The sequence below is a fragment of the Carettochelys insculpta genome, chromosome 1, assembly GCF_033958435.1.
Source record: "Carettochelys insculpta isolate YL-2023 chromosome 1, ASM3395843v1, whole genome shotgun sequence".
Taxonomy (NCBI): Eukaryota; Metazoa; Chordata; order Testudines; family Carettochelyidae; genus Carettochelys; species Carettochelys insculpta.
Genome location: NC_134137.1, coordinates 231,666,889 through 231,686,094, shown reverse-complemented (window position 1 = coordinate 231,686,094; position 19,206 = coordinate 231,666,889). Strand labels below are relative to the sequence as shown.

Sequence of the window (19,206 nt, the reverse complement as noted above, 5' to 3'; positions counted from 1 at the left end):
CCCCCCACAGACCACTTGAAAATTGCTGTGGGTCTCGGTGGACCACTTAATGCCCTTTCCAAATATTGTCGATACTATTCGCTAACTGTAAGTGTTTTGGCCAACAGTACTTTATTAGCAAATCATAATAACCTTTCCTCAGTCCACCTAAATCAGGGATTCCCAACCTATGGTCAGGACTCAAACATGAGTCACCATTTGATTTTCTCAGGGTTGTCGGCCGGGCAGCTCCCAGCCATGTGTGGCTCTTTAAGAAGCCATTTGAGGCTCCCACTCTGCCCCACAACTCACTCCTCTGACTCCCAGTTCCTGCCCTGCTGCGCTGAACTGGAACTCAAATTGTTTTAATGGCTGGCGGGAGGGATCCGGCTGTCAAACCAATTAAATTGAGTCCCATTTCAGTACAGCAGGGTAAGGAACTGCCCGCACTGCAGGTGGGGGAAGGGAGTAGGAGGGTTGAGGGGAGCTGCACAGAGGGGAGACAGCAGTGTCCTGGTGAAGGAGGAACAGCAGCAGTGCATGGGGCTTGTGTGAGGTCAGTGTGGGGGCAGTTTGGGGCTGAGAGGGGTTTAATCTGTGGGGCAGGTGGGGGTGCATTTTTCCCAGGGGAGAGCCCCTGTCACATTTTGAATTGCCTTGGGTCACAAAGTCATTACTAAATTGACAGACTGGATCCCCGCCTCAAAAAGGGTGAGAACTGCTGAATGCAGTTCTAGGTGCACAGGCTGAGACCTTCAGGTCTAGATGAAAGTGTGTATTTGCATTATACTAAGGTGAAAAATTTGTGAAAATAAAATGAGAGATGGTGCATGAATGGAAAAATAAAAGTTAACTTCAGCTGAAACACATTCAGGTTGAAAAAAAAATTCAGATAGCTTTCGGTTTATACTTTGTCTTTAAAAATTTGTTAGTTGAGTCACCACAAGTAATATTTGTAACCAGGCTCTTTCAATTGTCAATAGTGATGAACTTGGCAAATGTTCCTGACGTCGTATTTTGCAAAAAAATTTAACTTGTTTCAGTACAGGAAAAAAAAACATTCACCAGAAGCATTTATGACAGGTATTGTTAAATATGTCTTCAGAATGGTTTCTACATTTGGAAACGTTGTCTGCGAACCATCCTGTATAAGTATACAAATCAATTGGTGCTCTCGAAGCACAGACCTCATCATTTTTGATGAAATGTTTCACTACATCTTCAAAAAGATTTGTATATATGGCCTCTTAGTAGAATACACAATGTCTCAGTGTGGTGGCTTTTAGCATCTTCATCCATACTTCTGTCAAAAAACATGCACAATAAATCAACAGTTTTCTTCAGCACTTCATCTCTACGGCACTGTTAGTGTGTCACAAATAACGCTAATGGTTTCAGCAGTGATCTTCTTTTTTCCTTTTTAGTTGATTCCATTCTTTCTGGTTTCATCAGAAATAACTTCCTGGTTTTTTGTGCTCCTTATTATAGATAGCAGAAGAACCTCCATTTTCTGTTAATGCTAGTACTGTGCTTTCCATTGACCTACAGTCATTTCAAAATCCCATGACAAAACCTTCAACTGAAGCTAACAATTGCACAGCATTCCATAAATACAGATCAGCTTTTTGCAGTGATTTGCTGCTGGCGTTATTTCTGTGAAAAGTCTGACATTGCTGTGTTTACTATTGTGTGGAACCGTTTACTTCAAACTTCTCTGCTAAGGATTTTGCTTCAGTTTTTGCACGTGCTTTTTGAGAATTTGATGTGGCTGTGACGAATAAGGTTCTCTTTGTAAGGTCATAGCTCGTTTTCAAAGCCAAAACTGCATCTGCAGGAGCAGACTATCTGGTGTCACAAATTCATTTGACTGTCAAATGTTTTCCATTTGCCTGCTCCAAGCATTATGTAGCATACTCCACTGATGTGTAGAAACTGGGCGAAAAAAAAAACAGCATACATGTTTTGAACAAAATCAAAATATGTGAAGCTCTCTCACAAGATTTGGCTGCGGTGCTGCAGATTAAATTTCAGGAATAGCTGGAAGATTATATGAAAAAAGTAGAGAGATTTGCATAGTTCAGGCTTTTCTGTAAGCCTGACTACTTTCCTGACATATTTGTGGCATTATCAAAGCTCTGCGCATGACAATTTTTAATATCCAAACCTAAATTTGCATTGATTGCCAAATTGTCTCCAGCCATTCAGAAGTGTGGGATTTCAGTGGAACAAAGCAAATTGCCCTACAACTTCACCTTTGTCAGTCATGTACCATGTTAATTGGTCTACATGATTCACATCTGGCGATGAATCAACTATTATTGAATACTGTAGTGCTTGGCAACCTTCTGAGCTGCTCTGCCATTATAGTAGTGAACTCATTGTAGGTTTGGTTGCATTAAAAAGTTGATCTTTCCTGACCCACAATACTGATAATTTTTCAAATGTTCATTGAGAAAATTGTCCAATTCACTAAGATACTCAAGGTGGGTCAAAAAAATTGCCTTTTTGATTTGACAATGATGATTCCTCATCATGTCCTCTTAGAGGTAGCCCCAAAGAAAACGGAAGTTTCACCACGGCACTTTCCGCCAACAAAAATGTTCTTTCTCAAACTAAGCTGATGATACAGAAGCAATTCTTCTGAATAATTTTCATATTTAAACAAACATACATAGACTTAATATGACTGTTGGAAGTTTCATGATCAGCAATATCTCTTGCAAAATTTCTCCAATTAGAATGCCCATCAACTAATGTATGTTTTCTTTTACGATGGTCAGGGAGTAATTTGCAAACATAACAGGAGACTTCCTTGGTGGTTTTCCAAAAATATCAACCAATGTCTCATTTCTGTGGTCCCATTTTTCTTTATCTTCAGAAAAATGGGACTTATGAAGACCTCGAAATTGCTTTTGTCTTCCAACCACATATTCTTTTCCTCAAATTTTCCAGCTTACCTACGTTTTGGGGGTTATTGACCAAGAAATAGTCTATCATATCCAAAGAAACAGGTTTTGACCATAATGCAATGTCTTCAGGGTGGTTTTCTTCCCTTACTTTGACATAGTTACCAATATTTTGGAGTTCTGGTGCCATTTGAGAGTCCATTTGTACAATTTTTGTGGTATCCCCACAGCTTGGCAAGTGAGCAGATAAGTGCGATGTTCCCTCACCCATACTTTATGATGTAGTCTCTATTCAGTACTTATAGAGATTTGAAACAAGATGATATACAGTCTTTTTGCCGCAGCTTCATTTTTTGTATTATTTTTAGCTATCAGGTGCACAGATTCACTTCATTACTGCAAAAGCAAAACAAAAAAAGAACATTGATTTTTTAGGCAGGTTTAAAACGTCTGAAAGAGCAGGAGAGTAGCCACAGGTTGGTCTTGGTGGGCCAAGGCCTGGACCAGTATTTCTCAAACTTTTTTTGTAAAATCCCCCCTTTTCAAAAAATATGTAAGTACCCCCAAGACATCTAGGGGTATGCATACCACAGGTTGAGAAACATGGTCCTAAAGTAATTTGAAGTCTTGAAAGCAATGCCATTCAACCTGTCCAGATGACTATACCCTTTGCAGGAGTCAGGTTTGTTTTGTGTACCACCAAGTTACACCTCACTTAAAAACTAATTACATACAAAAACATGCAACACTATTGTGGGGGAGGGATAGCTAAGTGGTTTGAGTATTGGCTTGCTCAGCTGGTGTGAGTTCAACCCTTGAGGGGGGTCATTTAGGGATCAAGTGCAAAGAAAAAAAAACCCATCAGGGATGGAATTTGGTCTTGCCAAGAGGGCAGGAGACTGGACTTGATGATCCCTTGTGGTCCCTTCTAGCGCTATGAGATGTGTATCACAAGGACACTAACACAGGACCTTCTGTATGTGGGAGCATCCAGCAGTTGTGTGTGGCAGTCTGGCTCTGGAGACTACCACGCCCATGAGGCTTTGGAAAGGAGAAGGGTTTTTTTTGGTGATGCTGGGAAAAGAAGATAATGGGGAGCTCCTGTTGTTGGACAGTTGAAGCTGATGGAATGGACTGCTTCAAGGCAATGGTGACGTTTTCTCCCGGACAGGAACTGCTTTGGGGCGTTACAACCTGCTAATGAGAGACACTGCAGGGAAGGAGCTTGATCTCTCTCGTGTGTGTGTGTGTGTGTGTGTGTGTGTGTGTGTGTGTGTGTGTGTGTGTGTGTTGCTTTGCCTGGACTGACACACAGAAGCCTCACCAAGCTGTCTGCGATCCAGTGAACAACAGCCACCCGCCGTCACAAGCCAGTAACCGGAACTTTGCTCATTAAAGCGTGTCCACTCTAGGGTGGGAGACTGGAGGGCAGCGTACATGCCACTTATGTTTCATTCATTTCTGTGTACAGTGATAACGCATTTCATTCATGTTTAGTCTCTACCCCGTCTCCTTAAGTTGTCAAGTGAAGGGGGCTGTTGATTCTTATGTGGGCTATTAGATATATACTATTTATACAGTTTGGGAGTTAAATCCAGAGTATCACTGAAATCAGTTTCCTGGGGGTTTCCAAAGGCACAGCATTAAGTGTGTACAGGGGCCAACCAGGTGGAGGCACCACCATTTTACAGAGCTTTAGAAATCAAGGATGGAAAGGGGATTCCCGACGACCCAGTATCACCACTGGGGGACACAGGGTCTCCTTTAATATTGAACCTCTCAGGTGCACAGACACACAACTGAGTGCTGTCTGCTCCCAAGAAAGCCACGGAGGAGAGAAAAGGGGTTACACTACTCCTCAAACCGTGCTGACTTTCTACCATCTAATTATCAACTAAATGAATTAGAATAGAAATATCGTACTTACCTTTCTGCATAAGGCACATGCACCAGTTAAAAACAAGCCATTGCCTGAATGACCTTTTAGATTGTACTGACTTTACTAGTGTTTTTATGTATCCTGTTATAAAACTAGGCAAATATCTAGCTGAGTTGATGCCCCGTCCCCCCCGGAACACCCAGTGTACTCCTAAGTGTGTACGTAGCCCTGGTTGAGAAACTGTGGTCTGGACCACCTGGTTAGGTTTAACACCAGTGGCACTGAAATGCTTTTACTAGTGGGGTGCTGAAAGCCAGCCCATGGTGCACAGTTAGACCTGGGTGTTGGCCACAGGCACAGGCACTAAGTGCAAGGGGGTTGTTGGCCACCTACTGAAAACTCAGAGGGGTTGGGGTTGGTTAGCGCCTATCTCGAAGGGAAGAGTCTTTGAGGAATCAGAACCCTGAGACTGCCAGCCCCCCCCTCCCCCCCAAGGGCAATGGGAAGAAGTTGGCTCTCCAACTGAGCCTGATTGACAGGGCGAGACAGACCAGTGCCGGAGTGAGGAGACTGGGGCAAGGCCCAGCCTCAGCGTGAACTGGCTGTGCCTGAGCAGAGGCTGAGTGTGCTGGGCCGAGGGGCCAGACAGCATTTGGCTGAGCTGAGCCGTGCTGGCAGGAGGGCTGCAGACAGAACCCCTGAAACGTGGCCCAGCGAGCAAATCCACACTGGCTGGAGGGCTGCAGACAGAGAGGCCCTGAGACTCAGCAGAGGCCACAGCCTGGAAACCAGATGTGGCCTGGAGTTGGGGGCGCGGTGAACAGCAGCTATTTGGCCACCTGGGAAGTGGGTGGGCTAGGTCTGCCCACTGCTGAGCCCCCCCCACCCCGACTAGTGGGCGGGACTACTGGACCCGGGGACCAACTGAGTGGGGGGGGGCAACAAATAAGCCCTCAGCATTGGGGGGCGCAGGGCACAGGTGTGAAATGAGAGCTCTGGAGGAGACCAAGCAGAGCGCTGGACAGCACCCATTGCTCCTTGATGTGGTGAGCAGCAGAGAGGCCCAGCACGGGGGGGGGACTTCTAGCTGGTCACATCTGGAGGGGGATTGTAACCCCAGCTGTGAGGGGCTGATGCTGGGGAGAAGGGGCCTGACACCCTTTTTTTTCTTTTTTTTTTTTAAACACCAAGCCATTTACAATGGCTGCAAAGAGCGGCTTGTTTTAATAATAAATGTTCTTTTTCACCGTTAAGTAATGGTGGCTTGTTTGCGGCATACAGGGGCTTTAAACTTCGTGCCTGGCCACAGACATGTTACCAGAGATCTCACAGATCTCTGTATGGTTTTTGTGGCGTGTGCTAGTTACTTCTTTTCCAGCTCCTTGGGAAAAAAGAAGTTGGAGGTGGTACCCTCAGGGAAGAGAGTCCATATGAATTCTTTCCTGGGATTTTTTTTTTTTTGTACTGACTGATTTCAGGGAAAACTGAAATCATGAAAACGTTTCTGTCTCTAAGAACTGCAGAGACAGGGTCTAGCAATGCCTTATTTGGCTAGCCAGCCTCCATGCCCTGCACTCAAGGTGCCAGGGTACAGAATGGGCCAGGACAGGATTACAAGGGCTCTGCCACACAGGAGACTGGAAGGCAAGCCCCTGGGATCAGGCAGCCTTCTAGATAAAGGACGTGGGCGTGGGGAATTCAGAGCCTTTCACTGGTCCAGTTGACTGGGGTAGTGTAGGAGCCAGGAAAGCTGCACACAATAGTGGGTTTAAGCAGGGCTACTTACATGCTAGACAGGCCTCTGGGTGAGGTGTGAGGGGCAGGTCTGTGCCCCCAAAATGGGAGGGCCTCAGGAGAAAGGAGCAAACCTGGGGGCCCAGTGCAGAAGCAGCGCCATCAGAGTGAGGCTGGAGGAGAAGACTGACAGAGGAGATAGGAAGAGCTCCATGGCTGCGCAGGACAGCCTCAGGCACCCCTGGACCTGTGCTGGCTAGCTCCAGCCTCCTGAAGATGCGGGGGGGGCGGGGGCACAGTTCCATCAGCCACCTGCGCACCCTCCGCCCTGGCATCACCATCCCCTGACCACTCTGCTCCTGCCCGGGGGGCAGCAGCCACCCCCTAGGTGGCTGCCAACATCAGCGCACTATTATGGGGCTGGAATATGCAGAAGGAGGGGCAGCACAGCCATTCAGCTAGAGAGAGGAGCTGCTTTCCTGTTCCAATGTGCGGCTTCCTCCTGCCAGCTGGGTAGCTTGCAGGCTGCCCACCCCCTGCTGCTGCCTTCCCTCCTCCCGCCACAGCTGACCACATTCCCCCCACAGCACAGGCAGCCACCACTCTCCAGAGGGTGGCCAGCAGCATGAAGGTGGCTGGAAGGCTTCCGAGGAGCACTGGCCAGCCGCACGGCCGGTGGCTGGAGAGAAGTGGCACTTTCCTGCCTCGAAGAACTGCTTTTTGCTGGCCAGCTGCCCCTCTGGAGCCTTCTAGCTGCTTGCCCCATGCTGGCGGCTCTCCTGAGGCCCCCCTGCAGCCCAGCCCTCTCCACACAGGGACTGGCCCCCTCACAGAGAAGCCCCCCTCCATGCTGTGGGGAGGGTGGTCCCAGACCCAGAGCAGGACTGCCTGGCCCTGGAGGCTCCATGTTGGTGGTGGGGGAACCATGCAAGGGCCCCCCTATGCTTCATTGACAATCTGCCTCTGTCTCCAGGGCCCTAGCTCCTTGGTGGGCCAACAGAGGCACTGGCTGGCTCCTGGGGGTTTGTAATAGCCCAGGGGCCGGGGTCTGTCACCACTCAGACGCTGGTTCCAATGCCATAGACTGCCTGGTGCAGCTGAGATCCCGGCACACCAGCAATTCACCCTAAGGCAATGACACTCCAGCACATGTGTTGGAGCTGAACGTTTTATTCTCCTCTAAACTTTGAATTTTAAGCTTAACAAGGTAGCAACAAGGTAAGGTAACATAGTAACACCTGGAATATTTATTGATTAAGTTCTTTAATTGAATGTCTCCTGTTTTAGAGTTCACAGAATTTAGGAAGTAAGAGACAGTTTTGCGACTACGTTTATGTTAATAAGATTACAGGATGATGTTGAAGGCTGAAGCCTTAATTGTTTGATTTACACCGCCTTTTACCCTGCTTTTCTCAGAAAGTCCTTCTCAGAATTGTTTGTGTGTGAAAGTGGTAGGTCTGTGTTGAGATAAAGGTGAGAAGGTTATATCCAGATGGCCAAGAAAGGAGGAGCAAAGCGTGGGTGAAGACGGACTTCACAGCGTCAAAGAACGGACATGAGTGTGGACCCCTGGCCAAGAAGTGATTGGATTGGAAGACTGACTCCTCTAAAGCATGGAGCAGGCACTACTTAAGGACAATTGATTACAGGATGACCCTTCTGCAGATGTTTTGAGAACCATTGGTATCGAAAGGTAACACACTGGTCCCAGACTGACACAGCAAACCTCAATGGAGGAAAGGATTATAAAAGCAGGGTGCTTTGCCATAGGACTTTGGGTTCGTCTTGACGCCAACTCCCGGAGAGCATCGGATCACAACTGACAAGGCCCTGCTCCCCCTCTGGGATCCGTCGAGCTGGCCAATAGATTGTTCCAGGCTCTGGACTGGTAACTATAACATCGTTTGGCAGGACTGTGTGCATGGTGTGTGTGTGTGTGTGTGTGTGTGTGAGACAATCCTATGCTACTGTTGTATTCTCAATAAATGTGGCGTGCTGCCTTTTCCTCTATAAAAGATCTCATGTGCTTTGTTTAAAGCATAACACGTGGAAAACCTGTTAGCAGATCTCATATACCAGGCCCTGGCAGAAGCAAAGAAACGGATTGCTCCCTCCCTTCTAGGTTTGTGCAGATCAAAATAACTAAAAATGGTGTTTTAAACGACATACCCCAAGTGCTGGTGAAAACACAGGAGAAAAAAACAGCACCAAACAAAAGCCCAGGTTTATTTACATAGGAAAGCGAAAACCAACACATCAAATCCATGAGTATTTACAGCACCACAAGGAGGGCAGTGGATCCTCCGAGGAGCTAGTGGTGCAGGCTGTGGGCAGGGAGACCCCTTTCCCTTGGCTCCCGGGAGAGCTGGAAGGGGGGACGTGGCAGGAGGCTGAAGGTCCAACGTCAAACCGCAGCCGACTTTGCCGAAGCAGCTAGCCTCATGCCAGTGTTGAGGTTAGCCCCAGCAGGGGCCTCTCTCCAGTAAGAGGAGCTTGCGAAGGACTAGGGGAGCAGGAGCTGAGCCTGAACAGTTAGTGGCCAGAGAAGACAAGAGAGCCTGTTATTATCTGACTGGTACGAAGTGTCAAAGCAGCAGACTGGAAAGCAGAACAGATCCGACGTGCCTACTGGAACAAGTGCACAAGGACTGTGAGGGGATCCCAGACAGGGTGTCTTCTGGAGCTGGAAGGAGAAACAAAACAGCAGCAGCTGAGAAATGCTGCCAGGGCGCGAGGTAGAGGCCAGGTCCGCAGGACAAAGCTCTCAGCATAGCTACATGGGTCTGGGGCTGTGGCAAAGTCCCTAGATGTGTCAGGCTGACAGAAGAGGGCTTCAGTGGACACAGCGAATGTGGTTGAGGGGGGCAGCGCTAAAATCGCTGACAAACAGGCCTCCTGTGCTGTGTTTCCAGCACACTGAAGCTGCCCTGGCCAAACCCACACTGCACAAACAAGGCCACAGAGCCAAGCGGTCCCCACGTGAGGATCTCATTGGGGCACCGGAGAGCAGCCCAGCCCCAACTCAACGCGATTACAATCCCTGCCCAGGCCCCAAACCCACCTGCAGCAGGAAGTTATTTTTTCTTAAGCGAGCCCTTCAGTTTCTCCTTCTCAGATGAGCGCTGCTTCCGCACTCTCTCCTCTTTCTTCCCTTTGGCGTTCTCCAAGTTCTCATACAGCGTTGGCTCCTCCTTCTGCCTGCGAGAGAGCCCGACAGTCACAGAGATGAGCAGGGCCTGGAGACGCGGCCACAACGGGGGGGAGCCGAAGCAGGGCAGTGGGGGCTGGAGCTGTGGGAAAGGGCACAGCTAACCCCTGGGGAAATTGGCGGGGGAAGATTCCTTCTTACTTGGAGGACTTCCGGGAGGCCTTGGCATGTTTGTTCTTCTGCGCCGGCAGGTACGCAATGTTCCCGTACTCGGACTCCTGCGCTCGCCCCTTCTGAGACTGCCGGAGAGAGGAAGGAGACAAGAGAGGACAGGAGAATGAATGAGAGCACAGCAGCGGGGTGTGGGGTAATGGGACTGGGGAGGCAAAGGCCTAACGACCCCCCGTGCCATAACAGAGCACAGCGTCTCCTGGGACTGAGCGCATGGAGCCCCTCTCTCTCTCACCTGCATAACCTCCAGCTTCTTCTTGGTGGTCTCTATGAACTGGCAGATGGCCATGTAGATGAATTTATACTGGGCCTCGGTCTGCACCATGCCCGAGCGCTGGGCCCGTACCATCTGGATAGTCTTCTGGATGTCTATGTCGCAATCCAGGCCTAAAGATGGGGAGAGGCTGAGGGGCAGTGATGGGCTGGGAGCTGCTGGTGCGAGTTCCTCCCCAGACAGCTATTGCCGGCCTGTGAGGTCACCAGACAGAACCCCAGCAGAGCCTACTCCCAGGGGGTTCCCCTCCCCAGGCCAGGCAGAGACAATGGCACCTCCAGCCCCCAGCTACTCACCCTCCCTGCCTGCCTCCATGTCAGGCCATGGAAGCCCCAGGTGGGAGTGCTCATCTCTGGCCAACCCCAGCACACCACTGACTTGGCAGCTGGACCCACAAATCAGAGTACAGGGCTCTAAGTGCCGCCAGGCACCAGCCAGCAGGCATTGGCTGGCTTTCCCAGCGGGCAGTTACACCTCCAAGAGCTGGCCCCCTCCACCCCGTTCAGGGCCTTTGGCAAAGGGGTGTGTCACCTTCCATTAAAGCCTGAAATATTCCCCTTCACGACCTTGGCAAGAGCCAGAACCATTAGGAGAGTACTGGCCCTTGGGCAGACCTCACAGGGGAAGCCTGGGTATGGGACGTTTCTTACCCTTGGTAGAGATCGTATCCACTATCATATCGATGACAATGATGGTCCCAGTGCGGCCAATCCCGGCACTGCACAGAAGGACAAGCAGGTGTCAGGAGAGAGAGCAGTACCCCACATTCACACAGCAACTTCCAGCTGCCGGCAGCAACTCCAAGGTTTCCCAGGACTGTCCTGCACCCACTGCTCCAATGCAGCCACCTCTGGGGTGAACCATGGCCTTGTTTAGCAGCAGCCCAGAAACGCTGCACAAGAGAGTGGGACAGGAAAGGAGAATGGGCTCTCCAGCCAGAGCCGGGCATGGATTTAGGCAGGTGGAATGCAAGTGCCAGCAAAGGGATTCATTCATGAGTCACAGGGACAGACACAACCTTTAATGCCTGTGAACAGTCAGGGTGTCCCGTTTGCAGAGGTTATCTCCAACAGCACCACAACACCTGCAGTCCTCCCCCCTGCAGCACAACAACAGGCACATAGTAATGAGCAGGTACGACCCCCCAACACTGCTTCTAGGCCCACCTGCAATGCACCACTATGGGCCCAGTATCAGGGATGCTCTCCTGTTTCTGGTTGATCTGGTCCAGGAAGCTGAGTACTCCTCCAGGCTCACTAGGGACGCCGTGGTCTGGCCAGCTCAGGTACTGGTACTGCCAGATCTCACGCACAGCCTCATACTAGGGGCAAGGAAACACACACGTGACAGGTTGTGCCCAGTTCCACAACCCCACCCTGGTTCCCACTAGTCCCTCAGGACCCGATCCTGCATGACAAGGCACCGAGGAGTCACCCCACTAAGGTCCAGCCTGTCCTGCTTAGTTCCCACACGTCAAACAGCAGAAGGGACGATAGTTGCTCATTGCATTCGTCCGGCTGCACTGGAAGAGGGGCAACCACATCCACGCCCCATTCCCAGGTGCTCTTGAGCCTGCCGGTCTCCCACTCTCCGCCCAAATCAGCAGCCAGACTGGAACCAAAACCCCAGCGGTTGAAAATCCCATTTCCCTTTACCTAAGGCACCTGAAATTCCACAGTCACTTATTCCCCACTCTTGGAGGCTGAGCCACAGCTAAATTCCCCAGCCCAGTTAAAGTGCAGGGGCGTGGCACTCACATTGTTGACTGGGGAGATGCGGAGCTGTCGGAGTTTGTATTCCAGGGCATCGTGCTCCCCGGAGTTCTCCACAGTATAGGGCCCGTACTCTCTGGTGCTGCCCACCTCTGGCCAGTAGGGGACGCACTTGTTCTGCGAGGGAATGAGAAGAAAAGGTGATGAGGGGGTGGAGGAGACTACCAGGGGAGAAAGGAAAAGGTAAAGGACAAGTGGTGAGTGGCTGGCAGGGGAAAGGAGGTGGGCTCAGAGCCAGCCATGGCAGCAGCCTTCTGAGACACCTACCCTCCCCTTCTCCACCTCCCGGGTGGTCATCACAATGATGTGCGAGTTTTCCTGCCACACCATCTGCCAGAAGTCGTTGACAGTCGCATCCAGGCAGCCCTGGCTGGCGATGTAGGTCTTGGTGACTTCATCGGGGCTGATCAGCTTGTTCTGCAGAGCCGCAAATGGGCAAGGGAAGGGCAGGGTTACAGGAACCAGGGTTCCTGCACATCCCACCCAGCCCTACCCTGAGACAGGGCAGCATTTCGGGATGCTCACCTTGATGTAGTTGGCATTGATATAATCCGCTCCAGGGACATTTGGGTCCCTTCCTTGTAGGATGACTCGTGAATGATCAACTAGGGAGGCAAGGCAGGGCAGAGGTTAACACAGCACTGAGGTGCCTCCCAGCCCAAAATTCAGACACTACACCCATGTGGCCGACTCCCTACACTCCCAAACGATCCCCAGGGGCTCATCAAACCTGTTCCCCTGCTGTCCCTCAGGCTGGATCCAACCAGCGGGCCCACATAACCCTGCACCCCTGGTTGCCCTCTGAGACAGATCAGCCAGTCTGGCCAGATGTCATCCCCACGCACCCCACTCAGAGGATGCTGAGGAGGCAAGGCCTCTCGCTCAGCCCCCTATGACAAGGGCATCAGACTCAATTTACCTTAGGGCCAAGGCCAGTTCCTGAATCCTCCCAGTGGGCCAGCGGGCACCCCCTCTGGAAGGCCTCTGGGGAGTGCAGGGAATGGGGTGGAGGGTCCTCTGTGCACCCCGCCCCCCCCGCCATCTCCCCGCCCTGCCTGCTGGCCCGTGCACTCTCTCCCTGCATCTCACAGCCTTGCCTGCCCCCCAGGCAATTTAAAAAACTCTCTCTGGGGGCCACGGCACCACCACCAGCCCGGCAGCGGGGCTAGCAGAACTTCCAGCTGCTAGCTCTGTGCCATGCCAGCACGTCCCTGTGGCCTGGCGGGAGGCATGTGCAGAGCCTTCCCTTCCATAGGGCAGTTCGGTGTGGTCACCCCAGGCCCCACACTCTGGGGGAGCCACACAGTGGCCACCCCAACAGTCCTATGGACGGGACAGCCCCCAACTCATGTTAGTCTGCGAAGCCCTGGGAGCCTGGGACCGGCCGCAGGGTGGGGGCTATGCTGCAGCCTGACCCCTCCGCCACCATCTCCCAAGCAGGCCCACGTGGGGACTGAGACACTCACTCCATTTCCTGCTGCCATTGTGAAGTGGAGCCACTGGGCTGGCCTGGGAGATGGTGGCACAGCAGAGGCTCATGCATCGCTCAGCGCCCCCTGGCTCCCACTGCCACGGTGAGTGGGGGGTGGGGGGCAGACCCCTGCTGCTGCCGCCTCACACGAGGCTCCCAGGCAGCCTCCTGAGTGGGAGACCCCTGCTCGAGGGCGTCGGTGGGCAAACATTCTGGGGCTAAGGGCCCCACCAGGCAGGGAATTTGCATGGAGGGCTGAGAGGAGAAGGCTGGGGAACGCTGTGCCTCCCCAAGCAGTCACGTGTGTCCCAGCCTCTGCTCCTAAGCAACCCCACCCCTCCCTGGCACCGCTGCCCCCTCACCCAACCCTCTGCCGGTGCCAGGGCTGAGCAACTGGGCAGCCAGGCACTGGGGGTCTGAGGCTGTTCAGGAGCGGGCAGAATGTGAGAATGGTTCCTCCCAGCCAGGTGGTCCTGACCCTTTCCCTGGCAGCAGCTCAGGGGTCGGACAGTTTACCTGCCTCTGCTCTGTGCCTGAAACACCCTTCCAGGGGCCCCTTGGACCTCAGCATTACGGGAAGGCAAATAATCCCCAGGCTGGTTGAGGCTTCCTCTGGGCTAACTCTAGGCAGGTCCTCCCTGCCTCCTCTGTGTGGCAGCCTGGCCCCTTCCTGCTAAGCAGGAACGTACAGCCGCTGCATCTCCCTAGGCGGGGCAGGACTCACAGGGCAAGATGTTCTTGTACCGGTTCTTTCCCTTGTTCTCAGGTCTCTGCCCCTCATGCCGGTCATACAGGTGCTTGGCCTCCTGTTTCTGCAGACTCTGAAAGGGGATAGGGAATCGTTAGGCAAAGCAACCCACTGTGATTGGTGCAGGAGCACTGAGGGACAGTGGAGGGCAATGAGGGGCTAAAATGGGGCTAATACCCTGCCCTTGCCTGCAGGGGAATGGGGAAAAGAAACTCTCTGAAGACGGGGAGGTGCTCTGATTCTGTGGTAAGGGGCGGGGGCCAGGTAGAGAGATGACCTGACAGAGACGTCATGAAAGGCACAAGTTCATAACTGGAGCAGGGAAACGGATGAGGAGCAGGGTCTTCAAGAAGGACGTGGACATCATCCTAACGCAATGGCTTACATCAAACTCCTCCCAGAATCCAGCCTTCGACATCTCCTCAGCTGGGCTCTGCTTGTTCAGCTCATGAACTCTGTTCTCAATGTCCGCCGCGTTCACTCTGGTGGCATAATAGGGCTGGGTAAGGAAGAAGGGAAAGGTGGGATGAGCGAGAGAGACAGGTCTGAGCTGGACATGTTGTAGACAGTGAGGGGTGAAGCCTCGAAAAGTACCCCTAATATAAGGGCCCCATTTACCTGTCTCAGGTACACAAAGGATCCAGACGCCTCCTCGATTCCAATCTTCTTGAAATGCTCCACCAGGTCAGCCAAGCTGTCAAACATCTCAGCACCTCCAACGGTGTATCTCCCATTCTGGAGAGAGCAGAGCTGCGTTATTCACCTCCCCTAATGTGCATTCCCACTGTCCTGCATGGCATAGCTTATGATCTGTGCCAAGGAGATTGGACAGGTCTTGCCCTGTCGAGGCTGAAGCACCATGTTTCATACGTTGTGCATCATGCCTGCCTGGTGTGATGGGCAACTCAGAGCTTGTTCTGCAGTCAGCTCACCCCCTGATATGTTAGAGCTCATCAGGTGTCCTGCTGCGCAGATGGAAGCCCAAAGAGGTCAACTTCCCTCCAGCTCTTTCCTAAAGTCAGTTGTTTGTTTCCCCATAATTCACCTGTACATCCTTTCACTGTCCCAAACCCACTGTGTTCATGGACGGAGTGAGAGGAGGCCTAGAACATGTGGATTCATCCTACCCATCTGGCTAGGCTTAGGGACCCTCAACAAAGTCCCTCTCCTGACGAAGTGGGTCTTTGCCCAGTAAAGCTTATGCTCCAAAATATCTGTTAGTCTATAAGGTGCCACAGGACTTCTTGTTTTTGAAGATACAGACTAACATGGCTGCCCAAAAGAGGCTTGTAGCTCCTTAGCCGCTCATGACAGCTCAGTCGCTCGTTTCTGGATGCCCCATGAAGTTTGAACAACCCTATAGAGCCAAAGAGGCCAGAAACAACTGAGCTTCAATCTCGCTGACATCCTCCTCTGTGGCCTCCCTGGGTCACGCTCTGGTCCCTGTTCCAGACGTATAACTGTCTGGTGAAGTCTCCAGATTCTCCTCTCCTTCACTCTCACAGGCTCCCTCCACTGTGTGAGCTCCCACTGCGACCCAGGCCCCACAGTTCCCTTCCTGTCCTCCTGCCCCCCCCGTGTCTGTGCTAGACTCCTCCCTCATTCCGGATGCAGCTAAATCAGCAATGCCCACAGGCACTGCTCAGACCAGACGAAGACTAAGGAGTCCGACATGGGGCAGCCAAGCCCTCTGCATGGCTTTGATATACATCATTGGAGCCAGACACGTTCCAGCGGTTTCCACATCTTCCTGTTGGTAAAACTAGCTCAGTGGTTTGCAAACTTGTCAGCATCATGGCTGACACACACGGCTGACACACGCCCCCCCCTTTTAATTTTTGAGAAACTCTCACGCCCCCCCACCTCTTTCCTATCATCCAACCCTCCTTTAACAAAAACTTCAATTCGCAATTGACAATAAACACAAACACTTGATATAAAATGCTATTTAAAATTAAAAATAAAGCATAAATGGTTTTTCTTGGCCCCTTGCACGTGCCTGGTGCAGCCCCATGCCAGCCGCCAGAGCTGACCACGACAGCTGCCTGCCAGCCCGAGACCTGTGCCGCCAGAGCTGCCCACCTGAGCCACCAGGGCCAGCCACCTGCCCGCCCACCCACTGCCTGAGCCCCGCGCTACTGGGACCAGCTGCCCGCCCAACAGCCGCCTGTCCCAGCCACGGACCAACTGCCCGAGCTGCCCACCCACGCTCCGCATTGCCAGGGCCAGCTGCCAGCCTGAGCCACCTGAACCCTGCAATGCCGGGGCCGGCTGCCCAAGCACTGCAATTCCCACAAGCCAGCCAGCTGCCCGAGACTTGCAAGCCCATGAGCCACCCGCCCAAGCCCCTCCCATCCCACAAATCCAGGCACCACCGGCCCCCAACTCTTACCCCATCCCCCTCACCTAAGCCAGGCACCCCCAGCCCACCATCTAACCCCATCCTCCTTCTCCCCACCAGAGCCCACAGTCGATCCCCTTTGCAGGAGGCAGCCAGCTCCATGTGGGTCTTTGCCTACTGCCTGCTTTTTATAGCGGCTGCGCTGGGTCACCCACATACAATGGCAGGGGCTGAGAGCCAGAGGCAAAGGCCGGCTCTTTCTCTGGGTGTGGGGGGACTGGGGAGAGGGGCTGGGTCACCTTGCCCCCCCCCCGAAATTTCTTCACATCCCCCAGTTTGGAAAACCAGGAATTAGGCCAAAGGGACGCCCGGCTGTCACAGAGAAACGTTTCCTTCCCTCCCTTTGCTTGCTCTCTTCCTTGCATCCCGCCCCATCTCTCACCTCACACATGATCTTGATATGGGTGACCTTGAGTCGGGCCCCAGGGGCGCTGGCAGCCCCACTCGCTGGCACCTCAGGCCCAGCTTTGGGTTGGTCCGTCAGGACAGACAGGACAAAGTCACCAGGCTTGCTGAGGCTTTCGCGCACCAGGAAAGTCCAGGGCGTGGCCTTGGACTGGAGCAGAGACTCAGCTGCTGGACCAGACAGATGCCCATGGTACCACCTGGGAGAAAGTGGGACAGGGTTAGACATGAGCTGGAGGGCCGCAGGGCCAGAGGAAAGCCAAGAGAGATAGAAGGCCTTGGGCACATGAGAATGAAGGGTAGGAGAAGGAAGTGGAGGGACCAAGTTGGAGATGCGTGGAGGTGCCTGTGGCTGAGCAGAGCCAGGAGGGACAGGGCCTGCGAGGTGCCTAGCTGGGTGGGAATGAGTGACAGGTGAACTGGGGGCAGGGAGCCCAGAGGAAAGTTAACGAGAAGAGAGTTTGCATAAAGGTGAGAGCCTAGGGGGCTGTGAAGAGATGGAGATGGAGCTGTGTTTTCCAGCTCAGTCCCCTCACAAGGGTCACCACCCAGTCACAGTACCGCCTGCAGGACACAGCACCCAGCAACATAACTCCCTCTTTATTTGAAAATAAAGATGCTCCTGGAACACAACACAGACACCCAAGCCAACGAAGCCAGTTCAATATCACACTCCCAGGGGGTGTCTGCCTTGCAGGGGCCTGGTAAGTAACCCGCACCCCCTGACACTGCAGAGGGTTACTCTGGCTCTGACTAGACATCTGTTGCCTCTAGTCTCTGAACCCTGAGGGCTTTCAGATCACCCAGCCACTTCCTGTTCCCAGAGCAGGCCCTTCAGCTGGGATCTGTTTGGCCATTGACACGGGTCTGTCTGTGTTCTCTGCTCCCGGCACTTTTCATTGTCCACCACCAGGCACGTGGGCTGCTTCTCCCATTACACAAGCCTCCCCAGTAGCATTCTGGGTGTCCACTAGCTACAGGGAGCCCGTGGAAACCCCTTGGTTTTGTCTAGATGTCGTCTTTTCCTGCTGTAAGGCTGCCCCTCAGCAGAAGCTATGATGCATCCGCTCCCTGAGTGGTGCGGCTGTTGACAAGGTTTCCAGCTCCTCCTTGTTGGAACTACCATTCTCTCCCGCTTGCAGTGGGATGTCGGTTTTCTCTTGCTTGCAGTTCCTGGCTATTTTTTAAATCATGCCAGGGTCAATGGCCACTGGCTGAAGTAGTCTATCAACAGCCGGCACTAAGGTTTGCGTTCTGCTGCCAAGGGGTCTCCGAACTGGTCTTCATTTTAATTCTTGAGTTTTTTGCTGTTTTTGACAACTCTTCTGCTAAATGGCTGTGTCCGAGTGCACAGACGGGCATGGGACACTGGGCAGGACTGGTACTTAACTGCAGACAGCAGAAATGAGCCACTTGTGAATTCCGGGCAATTCTCTGCTACTGAACACATCTGAACGTGCCCGGGGAGGTCAGTGCTTTATGTTGGTTAGTCCTGTACTAGACTATGAGGTTTGACACTGCTCAGCCTTCAAGAAGTTGAGTATTTACTCACTGGTTAGAGGCTCAGTAGTAGGTCTAGCTTTACCCAAGGCCAAGAGGTATCAGATCTCTCATGAGATGTCAGCCGGCCCCTTGCATTTGTCTTCCTGTACTGATGCAGGGTTTTATTTAAAATTTTATCACCATAGTGGCAGCATTTCTGTGGCTGGACTAGGCCACTTCCCGCTCTCTGCTGCATTCTCAGTATCCAGCTGGATTAGGATCAGTATTTCTGGTTGCGCACAGCATTATATTATGATACAACTTCTTCTGTATGTCAGAGGAATACCACAATGAGCAATTACCTCTAGATGGCCCCAGTCACTTTGGAGGGTCCTGGTATCCGCCCCCCGCCCCCATCCAGCTAGCAGGACTTTCTCGGTTGTCGTGAGCAGAGGTCATTTTATGTGAGTTCAATCACATTTTTTTTCAGAAGCAGCTGGTAAATGAACCCTGCTCCCGACGCCACTACTCCCAGCAGGGTAGACTCGGCAGTAGCTCCTCACCCCACCCCTCTTTAGCACATAGCCAGTGCTGTGGCCCTGGCATCCTCCTGTGCTCAGCTCCAGGCTGAGCTTCAGTGGTTCTGTTGTGCAGCTCCCAGCTCTGCAAGGCCTCTTTCTACCTTGAACCACTTCTGCCCATAAGCCAGTTAATTACGCCACTGGCACACCACAACAATTTCTAGTCCTTCACCAGCCAGGCTGACCTACTGCTAG

At 52.4% G+C, this 19,206-nt stretch overlaps 1 protein-coding gene across 3 annotated transcripts in view; it reads right to left on the bottom strand.

The window, feature by feature from the left end:
* Positions 1 to 8,705: 8,705 nt before the first annotated feature.
* The window catches only part of PTPN6 (protein tyrosine phosphatase non-receptor type 6), a 34,715-nt gene continuing 24,214 nt past the window's right edge, over positions 8,706 to 19,206 (bottom strand). For all 3 annotated transcript variants that reach the window (XM_074983614.1, XM_074983615.1, XM_074983616.1), the window contains 13 exons: positions 16,926 to 17,148; positions 14,761 to 14,877; positions 14,528 to 14,641; positions 14,119 to 14,215; positions 12,449 to 12,528; positions 12,191 to 12,340; positions 11,909 to 12,040; positions 11,318 to 11,472; positions 10,802 to 10,869; positions 10,113 to 10,264; positions 9,848 to 9,945; positions 9,560 to 9,696; positions 8,706 to 9,181 (listed from right to left, as the gene is read on the bottom strand). In XM_074983614.1, coding sequence (XP_074839715.1) covers positions 9,573 to 9,696; positions 9,848 to 9,945; positions 10,113 to 10,264; positions 10,802 to 10,869; positions 11,318 to 11,472; positions 11,909 to 12,040; positions 12,191 to 12,340; positions 12,449 to 12,528; positions 14,119 to 14,215; positions 14,528 to 14,641; positions 14,761 to 14,877; positions 16,926 to 17,148 — 1,510 coding nt within the window. In that variant the 3' untranslated portion in view covers positions 8,706 to 9,181; positions 9,560 to 9,572. The remainder of the gene's footprint in view (positions 9,182 to 9,559; positions 9,697 to 9,847; positions 9,946 to 10,112; positions 10,265 to 10,801; positions 10,870 to 11,317; positions 11,473 to 11,908; positions 12,041 to 12,190; positions 12,341 to 12,448; positions 12,529 to 14,118; positions 14,216 to 14,527; positions 14,642 to 14,760; positions 14,878 to 16,925; positions 17,149 to 19,206) is intronic.